This window comes from Podarcis filfolensis, assembly GCF_964270895.1.
Source record: "Podarcis filfolensis genome assembly, chromosome: 4".
Taxonomy (NCBI): Eukaryota; Metazoa; Chordata; class Lepidosauria; order Squamata; family Lacertidae; genus Podarcis; species Podarcis filfolensis.
Window position 1 is genome coordinate 98,438,185 of NC_139607.1, and position 18,974 is coordinate 98,457,158.

The 18,974-nt window shown below is 46.0% G+C and overlaps 2 protein-coding genes across 2 annotated transcripts in view; one reads left to right on the forward strand and one right to left on the reverse strand.

Moving 5' to 3' along the window:
• Positions 1–7,077, reverse strand: part of LOC310760677 (maestro heat-like repeat-containing protein family member 7) — a 70,051-nt gene extending 62,974 nt beyond the window's left edge. The window contains exon 1 of the mRNA XM_083609594.1: positions 7,047–7,077. The gene's annotated coding sequence lies outside the window, so the exon portion shown is untranslated. The remainder of the gene's footprint in view (positions 1–7,046) is intronic.
• A 456-nt stretch (positions 7,078–7,533) lies between these two features.
• PGM2L1 (phosphoglucomutase 2 like 1) overlaps positions 7,534–18,974 on the forward strand; it is a 41,521-nt gene continuing 30,080 nt past the window's right edge. The window contains exon 1 of the mRNA XM_083609914.1: positions 7,534–8,333. Within this exon, the coding sequence (XP_083466040.1) occupies positions 8,223–8,333 (111 nt within the window). The 5' untranslated portion in view covers positions 7,534–8,222. The remainder of the gene's footprint in view (positions 8,334–18,974) is intronic.

The window sequence follows — 18,974 nt, forward strand, 5'->3', positions numbered from 1 at the left end:
CGCCTTTGACTGGACTTAACTGTCTAGGGGTCCTTTACCTTTACCTTACCTCACAGCATTGTTGTGGGCATTAAATAAGGGAGAGAACCAGGTACACCAACTCCAGATCCTTGCTGGAAGCAGTGAGATATAAAATAAATAAATGCAATTTACATCCAGCTGCAATTTAATTTTAGACTCCATACTATCGAATGAATAGGTTCAGTTTGCTAAACACATCTTGTTCCAGAAGCTAGTTCGCAAGTGGGAGATAGCAAGGAAAATGAAGGCAACGCAGGGCAGATGGGGAAGAATCTCCAGCGCCGGTATCTAACCGGGGCAGTGTGACGACAGAAAAGAGTTATTAGGAGAAATCCATCATTAAGCCGCATGGCAGTGAGATGCTTTCACTGGAACAACAAGCCACTTAACGGACTTGCACTTTCCCTTTCCCCCTCCTGGCAATGGTTGCTGCTCGTTTTGAATGCAAAACAGGTACCGTATTTTTCGCCCTATAGGACGCACTTTCCCCCCTCCAAAAATGAAGGGGAAATGTGTGTGTGTCCTATGGGGCGAATGCAGGCTTTCGCTGAAGCCGACCCCTCTCGCTCTCCAGGCTTCAGGAAGCTCTCCGCAAGCCGTGGGAGAGCTGAGCGACTTCGGGCAGATATCCGCAAGCCTGGGGAGACCGGCGCGACTTCCCGCCGGGTTCCCTAGGCTTGCGAATAGCAGCCTGTTCTGGGGGCTGGGCTCGGGCTTCCCCTGCCCAGCCCCGCGCCTGGGGGGGGAAATAATTTTTTTTCTTTATTTCCCCCCCAAAAAACTAGGTGCACCCTATGGGCCGGTGCGCCTTATGGGGCGAAAAATACGGTAATTAAAAAGGGGAGCATGATAAGAGATGCCTGGTGGCAGTGGCAGGCGGTGGGAAGCCCTGCGGCGGTTTCCCGATGCAGCCTGCACTGCAAGCGAAGAATCCTTAGAAGCATGCAAGCTCCTTCTTCAGGATACGCTGTCAGCCTGGACAGCTCAGTGCGTTGCAGCATGGTGCTGATGACACCAGACTGTTAGGATATTTCCGTTCCACCTTAAAAGGGAGCAGGATGTTTGTATAACACCCTGCGTAAGTTCCTGTCTCACAGGATGTTTATGCTATATGTTCCTTTCGTTTCTGCCTGTCTTGCCTGAGCAGTCGGAGGAGACGGTCATGATTTCTTTGTTCTGACCAATGCCTAATAAACTGTAAATATGCAGTTCTGCTCTCATGCTGTGCAACTTCTGTTGTGTGAATTCTGCTGAAAGAGTGTGCTCTAAGCCAGAGGCTTAGTGTCGCTGAATTGCTGATATTGCCTGACTACGGGAGGTCGATGGATCGTCCGGCATCCGAGCTTGGGGCCTCAGATGGATCTTATCTCCCTGGCAGTATCCCAACAACAGGTTTCGGGCCCAGATTCACGGCACTTGCAGGAGAGTAAGACTGCGGCAGACTGCTAAGGTATGTTGGAAAAGCGAAAGCAGAGGCTTTTCTGTTTGCCGCGGAAGACGTCTTTGATGTCCGGCTAAACTAATTGGCCTGGGAGCCGAGCCAAGCAGGCTTCGTGATTTATGGGTGCCAAGATAAGGGGTCTCTGAAGTGAAGAAGACTCACGGCTGACGTTAAAAGCTGGAATGGAGTTTTTCCAAGCCTCTGAAGCTGCTGAGTGTCCTAAATTAAATCGGGACAATTATGAGACCTGGGCAAGATGGTGTGAGAGTTTGCTGCGTCAGTTTGGAGTCTGGCATACTGTATTTGAGCCCACTCCAGTTCCTCGGACAGAGAAATGGCAGGGCCAGGATTCGAAGGCCATGGATATTATTGTCTTATCCGTCTCTCTGGAGGAAATAAAGACGCTTGCTGGAAATCTCACGGCACGTGATATGTGGGATGCTTTAAAAAAGGCCCACCAGCCAATAATCCCAGCCCAGTGTTTGAATGCATCGGAGATCCTGGCTGTTTCCCAGAATGCTAGTGAATGCAGGGATGCTGAGGGCACCGATTGCAAGCTGCAGGGGGAGAAGACTGCCACGTCATCCCAGGCAGTATTCCAGCCTCCAGGGGGAGCCAAGGAGTTGGCAGCTGAGAGCTCTGTTTCTCGTGAGAACCAAGGTCAGAGCCTATGCAAAGGCCGGAAGACCAGACGTAAACAGAGCAAGGTGTTTCCAGATGGCCCGAAGCAGAAGGGGAGTGGAACGCCAGTGGAAAACAAGGCTATGTTTGCTGGCACAGCTCCACCAAAGGCTAAAGGCACGTCTGATGGCCAGGAGCAGGGGGGCAAGTTGCAAAAGCCCACGCCAGTGGAAAACAAGGCTTTGTTTGCTGGCACAGCTTCACCAAAGGCTAAAGGCAAGTCTGATGGCCAGGAGCAGGGGGGCAAGCTGCAAAAGCCCACGCCAGTGGAAAACAAGGGTTTGTTTGCTGGCACTGCTTCACCAAAAGCCAAAGGCAGGTTTATTGTGGATTCAGGATGCACGCGACATATCACCAAAGACCGCCATCTGTTCATCTCCTTCACACCTCAAGATGGAGAGATCCACCTGGCTGATGGAAGGACTTTGCAAGCTGCAGGAGTTGGGACTGTGAAACTTGCAAGTTTGCATACTACCATCAGAGATGTACTTTTTGTTCCAGGAGCTGCGGACAATTTGCTTAGTGTCCCACAGCTAAATCGGCGTGGTTTTGAAATTACCTTCAAGAGGACTATCTGTGTCATCAGAAAAGGCAAAGAGGACATTTTGCATGCAAAGTTGTTGGATGGTTTGTTCTGTCTAACTTATGATGATGTTGCTGTGTCTAATGCTGATACTTGTTGTGTTGCACAAACTAACAAGGTTCTTCATGCAGGTTGCATTCATGATGCACATCGAAGATTTTGTCACCTCTCTTGGCAAGCGCTAGCCAAGATGCCTGAGTTGGTTGAAGGTTTGGACATCAAACCTTGTAAATTTCACATGAAGTGTGTATCTTGTGCAGAGAACAAGGTGAAGGTTGCTCCAAAAGGCAAGGAGTCTAGCAGGCAGGCTTCCAAACCCTACCAGCTAGTTCACGCAGACCTGGTAGGTCCTCTAGCGCCCTCTTTGGGAGGGGCAAGGTACTTCATGGTTCTAATTGATTCTTTTTCCAGGTACATTCATGTGTTTATGCTCGAGCAGAAATCGCAAGCATTTCCTAAGTTCAAGGCATTCTGTGCTTGGTTGGAGAATGCTCACGGTAAACGTATTGGTTGTCTGTTTACTGATCGAGGCGGGGAATTCACTTCTCAGCAGTTTGAAGCTTTCCTGACTGAGAAGGGAATCCAGCATGACTTGTCAACGCCTAGATCGCCATGGATGAATGGGCTTGCGGAGAGAGCAAATCAAACGTTGCTGCAAGGGATAAAAACCTTGTTGCATGATGCCAATCTCCCTGAGAAGTTTTGGGGGGAGGCTTTGGCGAATTTTGTTTATTCTTTTAACAGGAGACTGTCATCACCTATTGGCTGCACTCCCTATGAGAAGATGTATGGGAGGAAACCTAACACCAAACACTTGAAAATCTTTGGTTCTGACATGTGGGTGCACACCCCACAAAGCAACAAGCTTGGGAAGCGTGGGGCACATGGTTTGTTCATGGGGTACGAAAAAGGTGCATACAGAGTATGGATGACTAACTCTAAATCCATAAAGTTCACAAGGAGTGTTGAGTACAATCCTAAGTGGGGGGAAAATGTGGGAATTTTCCAGAGTTACCCAGAGGAGGATGAAGGTGATGTGAAGAAAGCAGATCATGCTGAGAAAGCTGAGGAAACTGAGGATGAGGATGATGATGATGATGATCAGAGTTCGGATTCCAGTTCAGTGGGCGGCGCTGCTGCTGCTGTCAGTGACAGTGATGACACAGCAGACTACAAGAGCGCAAAGGCCTCAGTCAGACCATCTGATGCGTCTGACAATGAACTGGAAGAACCACTGTTCACCATTGGTCACTTTTCTCCTAAGAAGGAGGAGATGAGTCCAGAAGACTTGCGTCTAGTTCGCAGGTCTGAAAGGGCGACCAAAGGCAAACCTCCAAAGAGATTTGCTGATGAGTTTGCTAAGACGGCAACTGCTGTTCTTAGTAGCTCAGAGAAGGTGTGGGAACCTTCAAGCTTCAAAGAGGTCCAGGAGTTAACCTCTAAAGATGCTGAGCCTTGGCTTAATGCCATGAAGGCTGAAGTTGATTCCTTGAACAGGAACCAAACTTGGGAGCTGGTACCGGTAGTCCCAGGAATGAGACTGGTTGGCAGCAAATGGGTCTTCAAGGCCAAGACAGACCAGAATGGCAAGGTTGTCAGACACAAAGCCAGATTGGTTGCCAGAGGTTTTTCACAGGTACCAGGGCAGGATTACCACGAGACCTACTCACCCACGGTCAAATATGAGAGCATTCGGCTGATGCTCAAGATCGCTGCGGAGGAGAAACTGCATGTTTCCCATCATGACATAAATACAGCTTTTTTGTACGGGATTTTGGGGGAGGAGCTGTACATGCTTCCACCTGACGGGATGCAGATACAGAAGGGAATGGTCTGTAAACTGCGGAAATCCTTATATGGTCTCAAGCAGAGTGCCAGGTGTTGGAACACAAAACTCACTGAAACGTTGCTTTCTCTAGGTTTTCACCAGGGCAAAGCTGATCCGTGTGTACTTGTCAAGGAGGAGGGGCAAAACAAACTGTATTGTTTATGTTTTGTTGATGATCTTCTGATGTTTTGGAAGAATCAGGCTTTTTACCAAAGCACCCTAGCTCAGCTGAAGGAGCACTTTGACATGAAGGATCTTGGTGAGGTATCCAACTATCTTTCTCTGCAGGTGGAGAGGGACCAAGCAGGTAATTTTCTGGTACACCAAACACAGAAAATTACTGATGTATTAACCAGGTTGAATTTGGTTGATGCAAACCCAGCAGACACACCGATGGTGACAGGTTACCAGGTAGACAGTACTGCTGAAGCGTTTTCTGACACAACGCTGTACAGATGCATTCTAGGCAAGTTGAATTTCATTGCTAGATGTTCAAGACCTGACATTGCTGTAAGCACTAACTTGCTGAGCAGACATGCTAACAATCCTACTGTTCAGGATTGGAAAGCTCTGAAGCGCATAGCCCGCTATTTGAAAGGGACTATGCACTACAGGCTGAGGTTCACCAGTCAGAAGACTGGAGGTCTTGAAATCTTTGCAGATGCAAGTTTTGGAAGTGACACCACGGATGGTACAAGCACTTCTGGAGTATGCTACATGTACAACCACTGCCTGTTTGACTGGTTGTGCAAAAAGCAGACAACAGTTAGCCTAAGTTCCTGTGAAGCAGAACTCAATGCTCTGTCATTTTCACTCATGGATTGTGAATGGTTGTTGCAACTGTTTAAGGACATTGGGGTTTCTGTGAAATGTCCTATACAAGTGTATCAAGACAATAGATCTTGTTTGGCTTTGCTGAACTCGGAGAGTTGCAAGCAAAGGACCAAGTACTTGCAGATTAAGCTACATCGTGCAAGAGAGTGTATTCAGAAAGGACTCATTCAGGTGTCCTACATGCCAGGAAATGAAATTCCTGCTGATCTGTTGTCTAAGGTTGTTAACAGAGAACAACTGAAGGTTTACGCACAAAGGTTGCAATTGGGTTGAACCACAGGTACTACAGGTTACACGGAAAGGGGGAGGATGTTAGGATATTTCCGTTCCACCTTAAAAGGGAGCAGGATGTTTGTATAACACCCTGCGTAAGTTCCTGTCTCACAGGATGTTTATGCTATATGTTCCTTTCGTTTCTGCCTGTCTTGCCTGAGCAGTCGGAGGAGACAGTCATGATTTCTTTGTTCTGACCAATGCCTAATAAACTGTAAATATGCAGTTCTGCTCTCATGCTGTGCAACTTCTGTTGTGTGAATTCTGCTGAAAGAGTGTGCTCTAAGCCAGAGGCTTAGTGTCGCTGAATTGCTGATATTGCCTGACTACGGGAGGTCGATGGATCGTCCGGCATCCGAGCTTGGGGCCTCAGATGGATCTTATCTCCCTGGCAGTATCCCAACAGTTTACAGGTTTGATTGCCTGTGACTCCATATTCCTGCATGGCAGGAATATATTTGAACCTCAGGCTCCCTTCCAGCCAGTGCCGGAGTTACGTATAAGCTAAACAAGCTGGACAAACCTAGACAGCATCCTAAAAAGCAGAGACATCATCTTGTCAACAAAGGTCCGTATAGTCAAAGCTTTGGTTGTCCCAGTAGTGATGTATGGAAGTGAGAGCTGGACCATAAAGAAGGCTAATCGCCAAAGAATGGGTGCTTTTGAATTATGGTGCTGGAGGAGACTCTTGAGAGTCCCTTGGACTGCAAGAAGATCAAACCTATCATCCATTCTTAAGAAAATCAGCCCTGAGTGCTCACTGGAAGGACAGATCATGAAGCTGAAACTCCAGTACTTTGGCCACCTCATGAGAAAAGAAGACTCCCTGGAAGAGACCCTGATGCTGGGAAAGATGGAGGGCACAAGGAGAAGGGGAAGACAGAGGACGAGATGGTTGGGCAGTGTTCTCGAAGCTACCAGCATGAGTTTGGCCAAACTGCGGGAGGCAGTGGAAGACAGGAGTGCCTGGTGTGCTCTGGTCCATGGGGTCACGAAGAGTCGGACACGACTAAACAACTAAACAACAACTAAACAAGCTATAGCTTAGGGCGCCACTCTCTTGAGGGGTCCAAAAAAAAAATGTAAAGGGAAAAAGCAACTGGATGTACATTTCCAAAATATAAGATAAAAAACAAATAAAATTTTTGTGTTGTGTAGGCTCCTATGATGGAAGTCATGCTAGCCTGCTCCCTAAAATATCACTGCTTTGCTCATTTCTATATATAGGGTGCCTACATTCTGCATAGACTGCTTGCATGGCAACATGTGCAAATGGCTTTAGATACCTATTAGGTCCATAAATTACCATATAGCATATATTCAGCACAAAAAGCAGCAACAATTCGTTGACAACTGACAGCTGGACATAGAAAGGGCCCCATTACCTTCAGGAGCTTAGGGCCTCATCAAACCTAAATCCAGCCAGTGGCGTAGCGTGGGTTGTCAGCACCCGGGGCAAGGTAAGTAATTTGCGCCCCCTAACCTGTGGATTTTAGTAGGGGCAGAGAGCTGCGAGTGCGAGCGCGCGCCCCCCAGATGTTGCGCCAGGTGCGGCTGGCCCCCCCTGCACCCCCCACGCTACGCCACTGAATCCAGCCCTCCTTCCAGCTCTACAATTCCACAGTTCTCCAGGGAACCTGTCGGGGACGACAACGCCCCCAAGTGGGAGAGAGAGAAAAGAGCGAGAAAACTACACGCCCCATCAGCCCTCGAGGCAATCCCTTAGGGAAAGCTGCGCGCGCAACCCAAGCCTGCCGCAGCGCGTTACTCAGCCTAAGGGGCGGGGCTTGGGTGGTTCCCGCCCCGTCCTCCTGCTCCTTATTATTATTAAGTCCTGGCCGTTGGGCGTGTGCAGGCGGCGGTTGAGCGCGAGGGCGGGGCCTGGCGGGGGCGGGGCTCAGCGCGTCTTTTTTCATATTTACGGCGGGCGCCCGGTGGTCGAGGCCGGCTCGGTGCGCGCGCCTTGGAAGTTCGGGAGCGCGCTCGCTTGCGCGCGCAGCTCCTCTGAGGGGAAACTTGAAGGGGGGTGGGGCACCTTCTCCGTGAGGGAAAAGTGAGGGGAAGGGGCTTCTTTTTGCCTGAAAAGTGGGGCGTGAGGGGGAGGGGTGCCTTTTTTCAACAACCCCCCCCCACCTCAAATATTTGCCGCCTCTCCGCTCCCGGCGAATTCTCTCTTTGCGTGAGAGGAGGGGCTTCCCCCACCCCAAAACCGACTGAGGGCTTATGGGGGGAGATTGACAGGCCCCTCCTCCCTTCCACGCCCCCCTCGACCAATTTTGGACCAGCCCCTCCCCCCCCCCCCGCCGGGTGGGGGCAGTGAGCGCCTCCATGCCCTTGGCTGGGCTGCTGGGCGGTCTCCGTGCCAGCGGCAGCCCCGCCCACCCAGCCGGCCAGCAGGTGGGGTGGGGGCGTGGGAGGGGGCGGGGGTGAGCCTTTGCACATACACACACACACGCGTGTGCCTGCGAGATCGGCGACCGTCTGCACGCTCGCCCCTCGCTGCATCGCCCGAAGTGCTGCTCCTGCTGCTGCTGGCGCCCACCGGGACCCCTGGGGAGGCGATGGGGGACCACCGAGAGGCCGGCGACGTCAACTCGAACCTGCTCATCACCTTCAGCACGGGGGACCTGCAGCTGGACAAGGCCATCTGGCAGTGGCTGACCTGGGACAAGGTGGGTCGGGCTCTTCTTCCCAATAGCCCCCCACCAAGCCTCCAGGATCTGTTAAGTAGCTGCCAGAGAGAGAGCGATACTATACATTTCGCTCCTCGTGCAGTTAAAGGGCTTTGCCAACGCCAGAAATAGGAGTTTGCTGCGCTGGGCACTGCTGGAAAATCGTGCGCACGTTAACGTGCTTGAGAGGCTTGCTGGGGGGGTGGCTTCGTGGAAACTCACATCTCCCTCATTTGCAGCGTAGGTGAATTTTCGGCGCTGGCAGGAAATACACAGTTATAATTGTGAATGTGCGATCGAGATCGGTGTGCGTGTTTTCCCTTGCCACTGCCATTTCTCCCCTCTCTCAAAAACGAAGCCCTGCTGCATAACGTTTCTTGCATCTAAAGACTGTAGTCTACAAAAGCTTGCGCCATAGTAGATTTGTTAAGTCTTTTAAGTTGCCAAAGACTCTCTGCAAACGACTAACATGGCTACTCATGTTTATATTGCGAGGGATTCCGTAGTGTCCGGCAAACCTTTGCATTCATGTTCCCTTAAAATAGGGCTCCTGGTCCATGTAATTAGGAAGAAGACCATAGTTTAAAATTGGGGTGCAGCCCCTCTCTGAGTACGGGGCTCATGTGGCTCTGGAAGAAAGAAATTAAGGCATCCCCTCACTTCAAAAGAGATGCTTCTCCCTTATTTCAGCACCATGTACTGCTATCCTTAAGCAGTAGTGCTTAATAAACAGTGATGCAATGTAGAGCAGTGACTCATCTATGTTGTAGACAAAGGAAAGTGTTTCTGAGAGCTGGATGTTTTGCATTTTCCTGCTTTGAAATTTCTGTTTTCAGCAGAGGGCAGCTCTGCTATTTTGATTTCATTTTGTTTTTGCAAAGCTGTGCAATTCTAAGACCAAGCTTAAACAACTTTCTTGGCTGGGCTGTTCTGCCGTAAGTGCCCCATAAGTTCCTTTGACACTATCATTCTTGGAAAGGTATGACATTGCAGAATACAAATTAATTGCAAGTCACAATTTGTGTGTTACTGTCTTAAGACACTTCCCTTTTCTCTCTCTCTCCTTCTTTTTTTTAAAACTAGGCAGTGCTGCAAACTGTGTGGCTTTGCTTTGTTGCTTGTTTTGTTTTGCACTGTTCTGCTTCCTCCGGGAAGCTATTTCAGTCTGGCATCAAATTTGCCTTTGTACTTGGTTATCGGTAGCGTGTAGGTCTTTTGGCCAGTTATAGATGATCTGGTTCCCTGATGTCTTACTCTTCCTCCTCCTGCTTGCTTGGTGATGTCATACAGAATCTGATTAGCATTATGCAGAGGGAACCTTGTGAAGTGGTCTAGGGGGTGAGAGCTGTCTGAAAGGCAACAATCAGTAATTTGGAAATAGACAATTTTATTTTTTGAATTCACAGTCATTAGGAAGGTTCTCTGTAAAAGTAGCTTTCATATTTAGCACAAAAATAAAACTGAAATAGTGGAAAAGAACATGACATCTTGCAGGTGGACTACGGATGTATTTTTTCAAGGGGAAGGAGGACATTTTGGTGTCTGCATTTTTCAAATAAACTCAGGAGACCAACAGTTTCTACATTAATGCAAAAGGGTGATCTTTCCTTACAGCAGATGGGACTGATGTGGCTATGTGCATTATCACACTCTAAAATTTAGTGTACAATATGTAAAAGAAGCTTAACGTGTTTTACTGCTTCCAGGTTCTCCATAGTTAGATCCTTAGATGACTATGGTTGTCTATGGGAATTCTAGGCGTTTAAAAATGTGCTTCTCCAAACCTTGCGTCTCTTTGATGTTTCAACATTTTATTCCATGCTCTTCAACAGCTTTAAATAATTCCACATATTTCAGTTTCTCCACTCTTGTCACTTCCAGCAGTTAACCTGGGCTTGTGATGTAGATGGCAGCCTACATGGGTCATTGCTTCATTTTGAGCTTAATTGTTCCTTTGTTAATACAAAATCTTACAAAGAGGCAGGTGGCACCTGAGCCCCAGTATGTGACGTCAAAATTGTACCCAAGTACTGCAGCTCTTTTTTTTCTTTTCTTTTTGGTAACAATGGCCATACATCAATATTTCATTATCTGTGCAGCTTGCTGATGCTGCAGATTGGCTTGGGGCCTATTTTTAGGAACAGTTGCCTCTGAGGTTGGATGTAGCAAGTGATTAATAATGCATGCCACCAATTGTATAAGTGAGGAAAGTTAGTAAAAAAATAATCATCCTGCATTTGAAATGTGAAGGATACAGCGGGGGAGGGGGGAGGCTGTAGTTCAGTGATGGAGGAGATGTTTTGCTTACAGAAAATTCCAGGTTGAATCCCTAAAATTTCCAGATTAAAGAAGGGTCAGGTAGCAGGTGATGTGAAATAGCCCTGCCTGCGATCCTGGAAGTCAGAGTAGCTGTTCTGGGCTAGGTGAGTGAATCAACCCAGGATAAGGTAGCTTCCTGTGCTCCTAAATGTACTTGCCTGTGCCTTGAAATTACCTTGAGTTACAGGAGATCAGCACATGGCTAGATTCACATCCAATTTAAATTGAAGTACTTAATTGGATCAAGCGGAATAAAGGTGTAACTTTAAAGGTGTAATCATGGCAACCCTCTGTGACATTTCTCTTATTCAGGCATGAGGTGTAGACTTGGAGCATTACATGGTAATTGATATCACATTTGGAGAAATGTCAAAATACTTTTTTGCAACCTATGTCGTCTTATTCTAGAAACAGATGAGCTTGTACAAATAAAACAAGTTGTGTGTGCACCTGTTTCTCTCTCTCTCTCTCTCTCTGAATGTATGTGAAAGCTAGGCCATGAAATTGGGATTTCTTAGGTAAGATTTTAAGTTTTGTTTTAGCAGAAGTGCATACATAATTCTGTCAATTCACTACTGCTTTGTTATCTTTGGTTTACTGAAAAACTGTCAAACAAAGCCAATAATTCAGAAGATAAGTTGATAATGGTTTTATGAAGCAGACAGTAGAATATAAATTTAAATAATAATAATAATAATAATAATAATAATAATAATAATAATAATAATACATGGAACATTCTTGTCTCCTTTGTCTTTGGGATTTGACTTCCAGAAATTAGAATCAAGCTCTGTCCAGTATTTGGAAACCTAGAACTATGGTGGGTAGAGTTTATTTATAGGAGTTATACCACAGGTAGCTGACTTGAGTTGCCCAGATGCTTGGAGCCAGCCAAGAATCTCTGATTTTCAGGGCCGAACTAAAAGTCACATTATTTATGTTTTTAGCCCTTGAGTGTTTGCGGTTTTAAATATATAAATACAAGTGTCCCCATCCAGACACTGTGGTGGGGACGGTGTGGTGGGGAAGAGAGACTTTAACTTTTTGCTCCTGCCATGGTTCCAATAGGAATCAAGGGGTCTGGGCCTGCCATCTGCAGTGGGAGGAGAGACTGCAAGTAGTGTTCATGCCCCACACGCGCTTACTAAACCATCACCAAACTAGCCGCTAAAGGATTAAAAGATGCTGATAAAATTGGGTCTATTTGGGGCCTTGGTACTTGATGTGTAGCTGGATGCTTGTCTGCAAGACACCCACTCCCAATATTGGAAGAAGGGAATACTGTAACTGTTTCCCCCGTAACATAGTTCCTATTGAGCACAGTGGGACTCACTTGTGGGTGAACATGCACAGACTTACACAAAACTAATATTTTTGACTTTCACCTTAAAGCGGCTATAACAGATTGATTTGGCTGAATAAGAGCTTGTAGTGTTTTGGTATCTGGGCCTGTCTTCCAGTGAAATAAATATTGCTTTCTTTTAAGAGTTAGGAATAAGAAAAACGTGTTTTGAAGACTTGAAGATGTTAGAACTTTAAAATGAATTGACAACTAAAAGAGAGAAAACAAAATAATATATTAACTAGTAAGACTAAAACTGCAATTATATGCACACTTTTCAGGGAATAAACTCCATTGATAATTACAGAGGTATTATTCATCTAGCAAATTGATTGTATATGATATTTTATGGTGTCATAAGCAAAAAGCATGCATAATAAATGTGCATCGTTGATAAGGCTGTAGGTCTTGGAATTAGACCTGCCATGGATAAATTATTTTACAGGATTACATATCTGACAGTCACCCTCAAGAGTCATTCCACTGAAATTGATTTATTTGGGTCTCCTGTGAGAATGACCCAATTGGATACCACATACAATGTATTCATATTATTATTTGGATAACTTGAAGTGACTTTTTACCTCCCTACTAAAGCCCATACAAGGCCTGGTTCTTAATGGAAACTTGTAAGGAATGAAGTTCATGCGTGTATTTATTTTGGCACATCAGTTAACAGGCTGTAGACTGCTTCTACGCAAGCTCTCTGAAGCCTCACTCAAGTGATCCTGGGTTTCATCTTTGGCATGTTGATTTCTGCGCCAGGGTCTGATCCAGGTGAGCAAGCCACTAAAATGTAGACTTAATGCAACTGAATTCACTTCACCTCAGGCAGCTGCATTTTGAAGAGCTTAATTGCTGCCACAATTCACTGGGAATGTCAGGGGAATTATGAAGTAGGAATGTATGGCAGGGAACCTTTTTTGCCAGAATTTTGGTAAATTATTGCGTATTGTGAACCACTGCGGGCACAGTTTCTTGTGGAAAGCGGCATATAATTAAACTGAAGCTTAATGTACTGTGTCCATGAAGACAGTAAAACTGCTGCTTCCTTGTAACTTCTTGCTGGCCTAGTATTTTGTCATATTTAATGAGCCATAGTTAGGAGGAGGTGAATATAATTTACAGTACATCAAATTCTTAGGCTTATAGGTTTATGGATAGTTGGGCAGGGATGTCTGCGCGAACACTCTGTAACGGGGATTAGTCCTATAGGGGACTGGCTATGAATTTAGATAAGGCAAATATAAATCTATATACAGTGGTACCTCGGGTTAAGAACTTAATTCGTTCTGGAGGTCTGTTCTTCACCTGAAACTGTTCTTAACCTGAGGTACCACTTTAGCTAATGGGGCCTCCTGCTGCCGCCGTGCGATTTCTGTTCTCATCCTGAAGCAAAGTTCTTAACCTGAGGTACTATTTCTGGGTTAGCGGAGTCTGTAACCTGAAGTATCTGTAACCTGAAGCGTTTGTAACCTGAGGTAGCACTGTAAAGGTTTTAGGAAACAACAATATGAATCACATCAGTATTGTCTACAGTGTAAGAGCTTAATCCCTTGTTTTTAGCCTTGTTTTACAGCAGGGCTCTCTCTGCTTGGCTCCTATCTCAGGCTTTTGATTCTGCACCCACTATGGAAACTTTTCAAATTGTGGAAAAACACAGATCTGCCTCATCTTTATCAGCTCTTTCTTCTCAGTGGAACATAGGAAGCAGCCTTATACAGTACACAGACGGGCCGTGCATCTAGTTCCACGTTGTCTACTCTGATTGACAGTGGCTTTTTAGGGTTTCTGGCAGGCAGGCATCTCTCCCAACCTTACCTGAAGATACCAGGGATTGAACCTGGGACCTTCTGCAGGCAAAACAGAAATGCTCTACTACTGAGCTACTGCCCTTTCTCATGCTTGGAATTTTGCACAAATGAGATCACTTCTCAGTTTTAAAAATATACAAAAAATGTACTCTTGTGAAGCTGACCATTTGAGATATGTGCGTAACTGCAGCTTGTTCTCTGGTGTTATAAAGAAGATACCATATTTTTTGCTCTATAAGACTCACCCTTTCCATCCTAAAAAGTAAGGGGAAATGTGTGTGCGTCTTATGGAGCGAATGCAGGCTGCGCAGCTATCCCAGAAGCCAGAACAGCAAGAGGGATTGTTGCTTTCACTGTGCAAACACCCCTCTTGCTGTTCTGGCTTCTGAGATTCAGAATATTTTTTTTCTTGTTTTCCTCCTCCAAAAACTAGGTGCGTCTTATAGAGCGAAAAATACGGTACTTAAATGTGTCTCAGATTACACTAAACAACTTTCTTCATTTGGTTTGCATTGTGAATGTCTGATTTCTGTTGAAGATGGTGGTGTGTAGAGCAAAGAGTTATGCTGGAGCTTGGTGAATCAGTATTGTGCATGCTCAGGTGCTGTGTTGCTGTGAAAATAACAGCCTAGGGATATAAGATCTAATCTGGCTTGCTCAGTAAAACTTCCAGCATAGCATGCAGGGTGCAGAAGGACTGGTTAGAGAATAGGGATGCAATTTTACAGTGTGAAAAACTCTATACCATTTTAACTGGCGGTGTGGGTTTTCCAGAAAAAAAATGTTATGGTAATTTTGCATAGGAACCCTTTCACTGGAAAAAAGTTCTGATACTCTTGTTTATTTTACTTGTATTTAGTGAACAGTGCTAAAAACCTTGAACCTGCCAAGCTTTCCTAATAGTGTCTTTGCATTTGGCATCCATTCATGGTTAAAGCTGAACTTATTAATGGAAAATTTTCTGCAGAAAAAATAAGCACTGGAAAACTCCACATCTTGGAAAACCTTCCGCCCACATCACTAAATTTCACGTAGAAATAATTTGCATCTTTCAAAGATATACCTCTCGCTCTCCAGGCTTCAGGAGAGCCCCAGCGCCAGCCCCACAAGGTTGGGGGACAGCGGGGAGGCGGAACGCCGCCATCCCGCTGTCTCCTGATGTGGTTTGGAGGCTGACGGCGGGGAGATGCGTACTTCTCCCCGCCGCCAGCCCCGCAAGCTCGGGGGACAGCGGGGAGGTGCAGCGCATCTTCCCGCTGTCCCCGGACCTGGTCTGAAGGCTGGCAGTGGGGAGAAGAGCGCTTCTCCCCGCTGCCGCCCCGCAAGCTCCGGGGACAGCGGGGAGATGCAGCGTGTCTTCCCGCTGTCCCCGGACCTGGTCTGAAGGCTGGTGGTGGGGAGAAGAGCGCTTCTCCCCACTGCCGGCCCCACAAGCGCCTGGGGGGGGGGAAATAAAAATGTTTTTCTTTATTTCCCCCCAAAAAAACTTGGTGCGTCCTATGGGCTGGTACGTCCTATGGGGCGAAATATACGGTACTTTCACATCTTTCAGGTCTTTTTAAGATTAATGTGTGCTAATTTTATTTTGGGTATGCATGCTGATTTAGAAAGTATGGCTATACATAAATAAAATGTTATGGGCAAGATGATAATGGGAGTGGGATGGGGCTTATTGGTTTTTTAAATTTTTATTAGTATGTATTTTGTGTTCTCATTTTGTATTATAATGTTGTGAACCATCCTGTGATTTTTGGATGAAGGGTGGTATACATATTTAATTCATCATCATCATCATCATCATCATCATCATCATCACCATCACATATATTTTGCTTGGCTATTTCAGGTCAAAACCTGAATTGCCTTGATCTTAAGTACCGGTAATCCAACCTGTTGCTGGATGGCGGAAGAGCCCAGAGAGCATATGTGCACCATTTGTCTTGCTCTGAAAAGCAGCATCATGACTCCCTAGAAGGGAGGATCAGTCCCAGCCCCTTTATTCATTCTTCAGCCTCCGGTCCTTTTGTCCTTGCATTGGTTCCAGGGCTATAGTAGGTGCTCCAGGTGGGGCTGCCCTTTGAAACATTCTGCATATTTCAGCTCCTGGGTGTGGGGAGATGGGATCATATTCAGCCACACACAGTGGCAGGCAGCTGTTCTGCTTGTAGTTGTTCGCCAGGTTCAGTTGCCACCCTGGGCTCCTTTGGGACGAAGGGCAGGATATAAACTTAGAATGCTATTCAGCTAAGTTTTACTCACACCCATTGAAATTAACGGGCCTAACTTAGTCGTGTCCATTTATTTAACTGATTCTACTCTGATTAACGCTTTGCTGAATACCCTGCTTAATAAATTTTAAAAAATAGTAGGAGAGGTGGTGTTGGTCTTTAATTTTCTTTGCATTCTGGTGCTCGCCGCCTCCTCTCTTCTTTCCAGAGGAGAAATGACGGTAAATCATCAAGTTGGTTCTTGGAAAAGCCGAAGAAACCTGTTCCTTTGGCTTTCGAAAGCTTGCGCTGGTGCTGTTCCTTTGCATGCCTAGAGGATATTGCATCGTGTGTGTGCCTCTTTTACCGTTTTATATTTATCAGAGTTCAATTGTTGTAGTCTTGTGTCTGACAAATCAGGAGAGGTGAGCTATGAAGGGTTGTATCAAACAACCTTGTTCAATTGACAGGTTTCTGTCATCGGAATGGGGAAGGAAATAATTTTCAGCAATTCCCCTCCTCCCCTTCCTAAAATTGTCTGGAGGGTTCCGGAATGCAGGGCGGGGGGGGGGGGGCAGCAGCGATAGGGAGAACTGCTGGAAATTGCTTCCCTCCCTGGAAGACTTAGTGCTGGGCAGAATCGTTGGATGCAACCCAAATCGATAAAATAAAAAGCATGCTTATAATTTGTACCTGGGGAAAAAAGCAAGTAGCTTCTAGCTACTAGTGAGCACTATGGGAAAGTGTGTGTAGTATGTTGTCTTTTTCTTCTCCTAAGCTGGTGGGGTGGGGTGATTGAAGAGTTTGCTAGAGTTCCACTTTCTGATATGGTAGCGGTAGGAAGAAAGTGACCACTCTACACATTTTCAAGAGCCTCTCATTACCCAGCTTTCCCTCTCCTTGTCATGACCTATCATTACAGTGGTACCTCAGGTTAAGTACTTAATTCGTTCCGAATGTCTGTTCTTAACCTGAAACTGTTCTTAACCTGAAGCACCACTTTAGCTAATGGGGCCTCCTGCTGCTGCCACGTTGTCGGAGCACGATTTCTGTTCTCATCCTGAAGCAAAGTTCTTAACCCGAGGTACTATTTCTGGGTTAGCAGAGTCTGTAACCTGAAGCGTATGTAACCTGAAGCGTATGTAACCCAAGGTACCACTGTACAGAGTTGCAAGTTGAGATGCAATGAGTGGGTGGGGCAGGGGAGAATATTCAAAATGCAGCAATAAGACAGCTCTGAATGTAATGTGCTTGAAGAGCAAGCATTTTATATTGCAATAAATAAATAAATAAAATAATATATTTATGAAAAGCAATAAATAAATATTTTTAAAATGCGCTCTTTTTGCAGAAAGAGAACTTTGTGACATCAGTCGCAAATGGGTTTTGCACCCACTTAGAATTTTCTGTTCCTTCAACAAAAAGTAGCGGATAAATTAAGCAAACTTCAAATCGTCCTTAGCTAAACTCTTTACTAACCCTGCTAGCAGATCCAGTCAAGGTTTGAAAAACAGTGCTAGTACAAGGAAGTTATACTGAGTGACTGTTACAGCTCACCTCCCGATGCGCAGCCATGCGTGAGTCTAGCCCTTCATCTCCCTGCAAAAGAAAATGCAAAATGGCATTTATCAATAAATGCTTACCTTCCATTGAGTGTTATTTAGAGATATAAATCTACAGGGTGGGATTCGCCTATCAAATCCCATCAGCAAAAACCCTGTGCAAGGACATAAGCTTGTGCAATGGTGCTTTCCCTGCCCTCCTCTCCCCATGTGCCCCCAAAACAGCAGGAGGGGGTTGGGAGAACCCCCAGAACAGTGCTTAGGGGAGTAGAGAGGGGGTCATTCTGTCTGGCAAGCCGCAATGCCTGCACAAACAACATTCGTCATAACATGAATTCCACTCACAGTTTCTACTTCCTTTTCATTTTATTACTCATTCTATGATATTTAATTTATTTTTCCTATCCTCCTGTTTTACAAATGGAGTTCAGAGCAAAAATTAGACCTGGCGTTGTTTGTAGAAGAGATAGTTGGGGACGCAAGATTCTGCTTTTCTAGGCCACGGTGGTAAAAGGAGCATTAATTCCTAGAAAATAGTAGAGTTCAACCAAGGTTAATTTCCCACAGTCCATGAATCATCCCTCTGCTTTGTTCATTATTTGCAGTCGCTCACATCTTACCCTTTCGGCAAGATTCAATTCCCCACCCCATTCGTGCAGAAAGAAGTATAATAATAGTGGCACTACGTCTCTGCCTAACCAATTCCAAGGCCCTCTAATTGGTGGGGAGAGCAGCTGGCGCTGGGCCTAAGCAACATCCTGGTCCATTTTCAGCAGCCTCTGCCCCTTTTGTCTTGCTGATGGAGTGGAGTGGGATGAAGCTACAGCACTGGAGAACAGCCACCCGCAGCAGATGCGCAAAGCAGGAGCTGCTCAGGAGTGGGCAGCCGGGGAGTGTGGTAGCAGGGATGGCTTTGCTGCTGTCCTATATTCATTGCCATGGAGCCAGCTGCATTTGTTATTGATTGATTTATTAATAAAATTCCAGGCCCTGCATGATGCAGCCGTAGAATGGCAGAATGCCTACAACCCTGATCAGAGCCAAGTCATTGGCTTGAAGCCCTGCAGAAGCTGGCCGCCAGGTGCCAGTGGCATAGAGCAACTGTCGATAAATGAATGGAAACTGATAGAAATAGTTTTGAATCAGGGGAACTTGGGTTATAATGCTGGCAGTAGTGGGTGAGGGCTAAAGTGAAGTGGGTGAGGACTAAAGCAGTCAGTGCATCTGCTCCACCACCCACCAAACGCTCAGGTGTTCCAGAATATGGGTGTGTAATCTGGATGTTGGTAATAATAATAATAATAATAATAATAATAATAATAATAATAATAATAATTTATTTATACCCCGCCCATCTGGCTGGGTTTCCCCAGCCACTCTGGGCGACTTCCAACAAA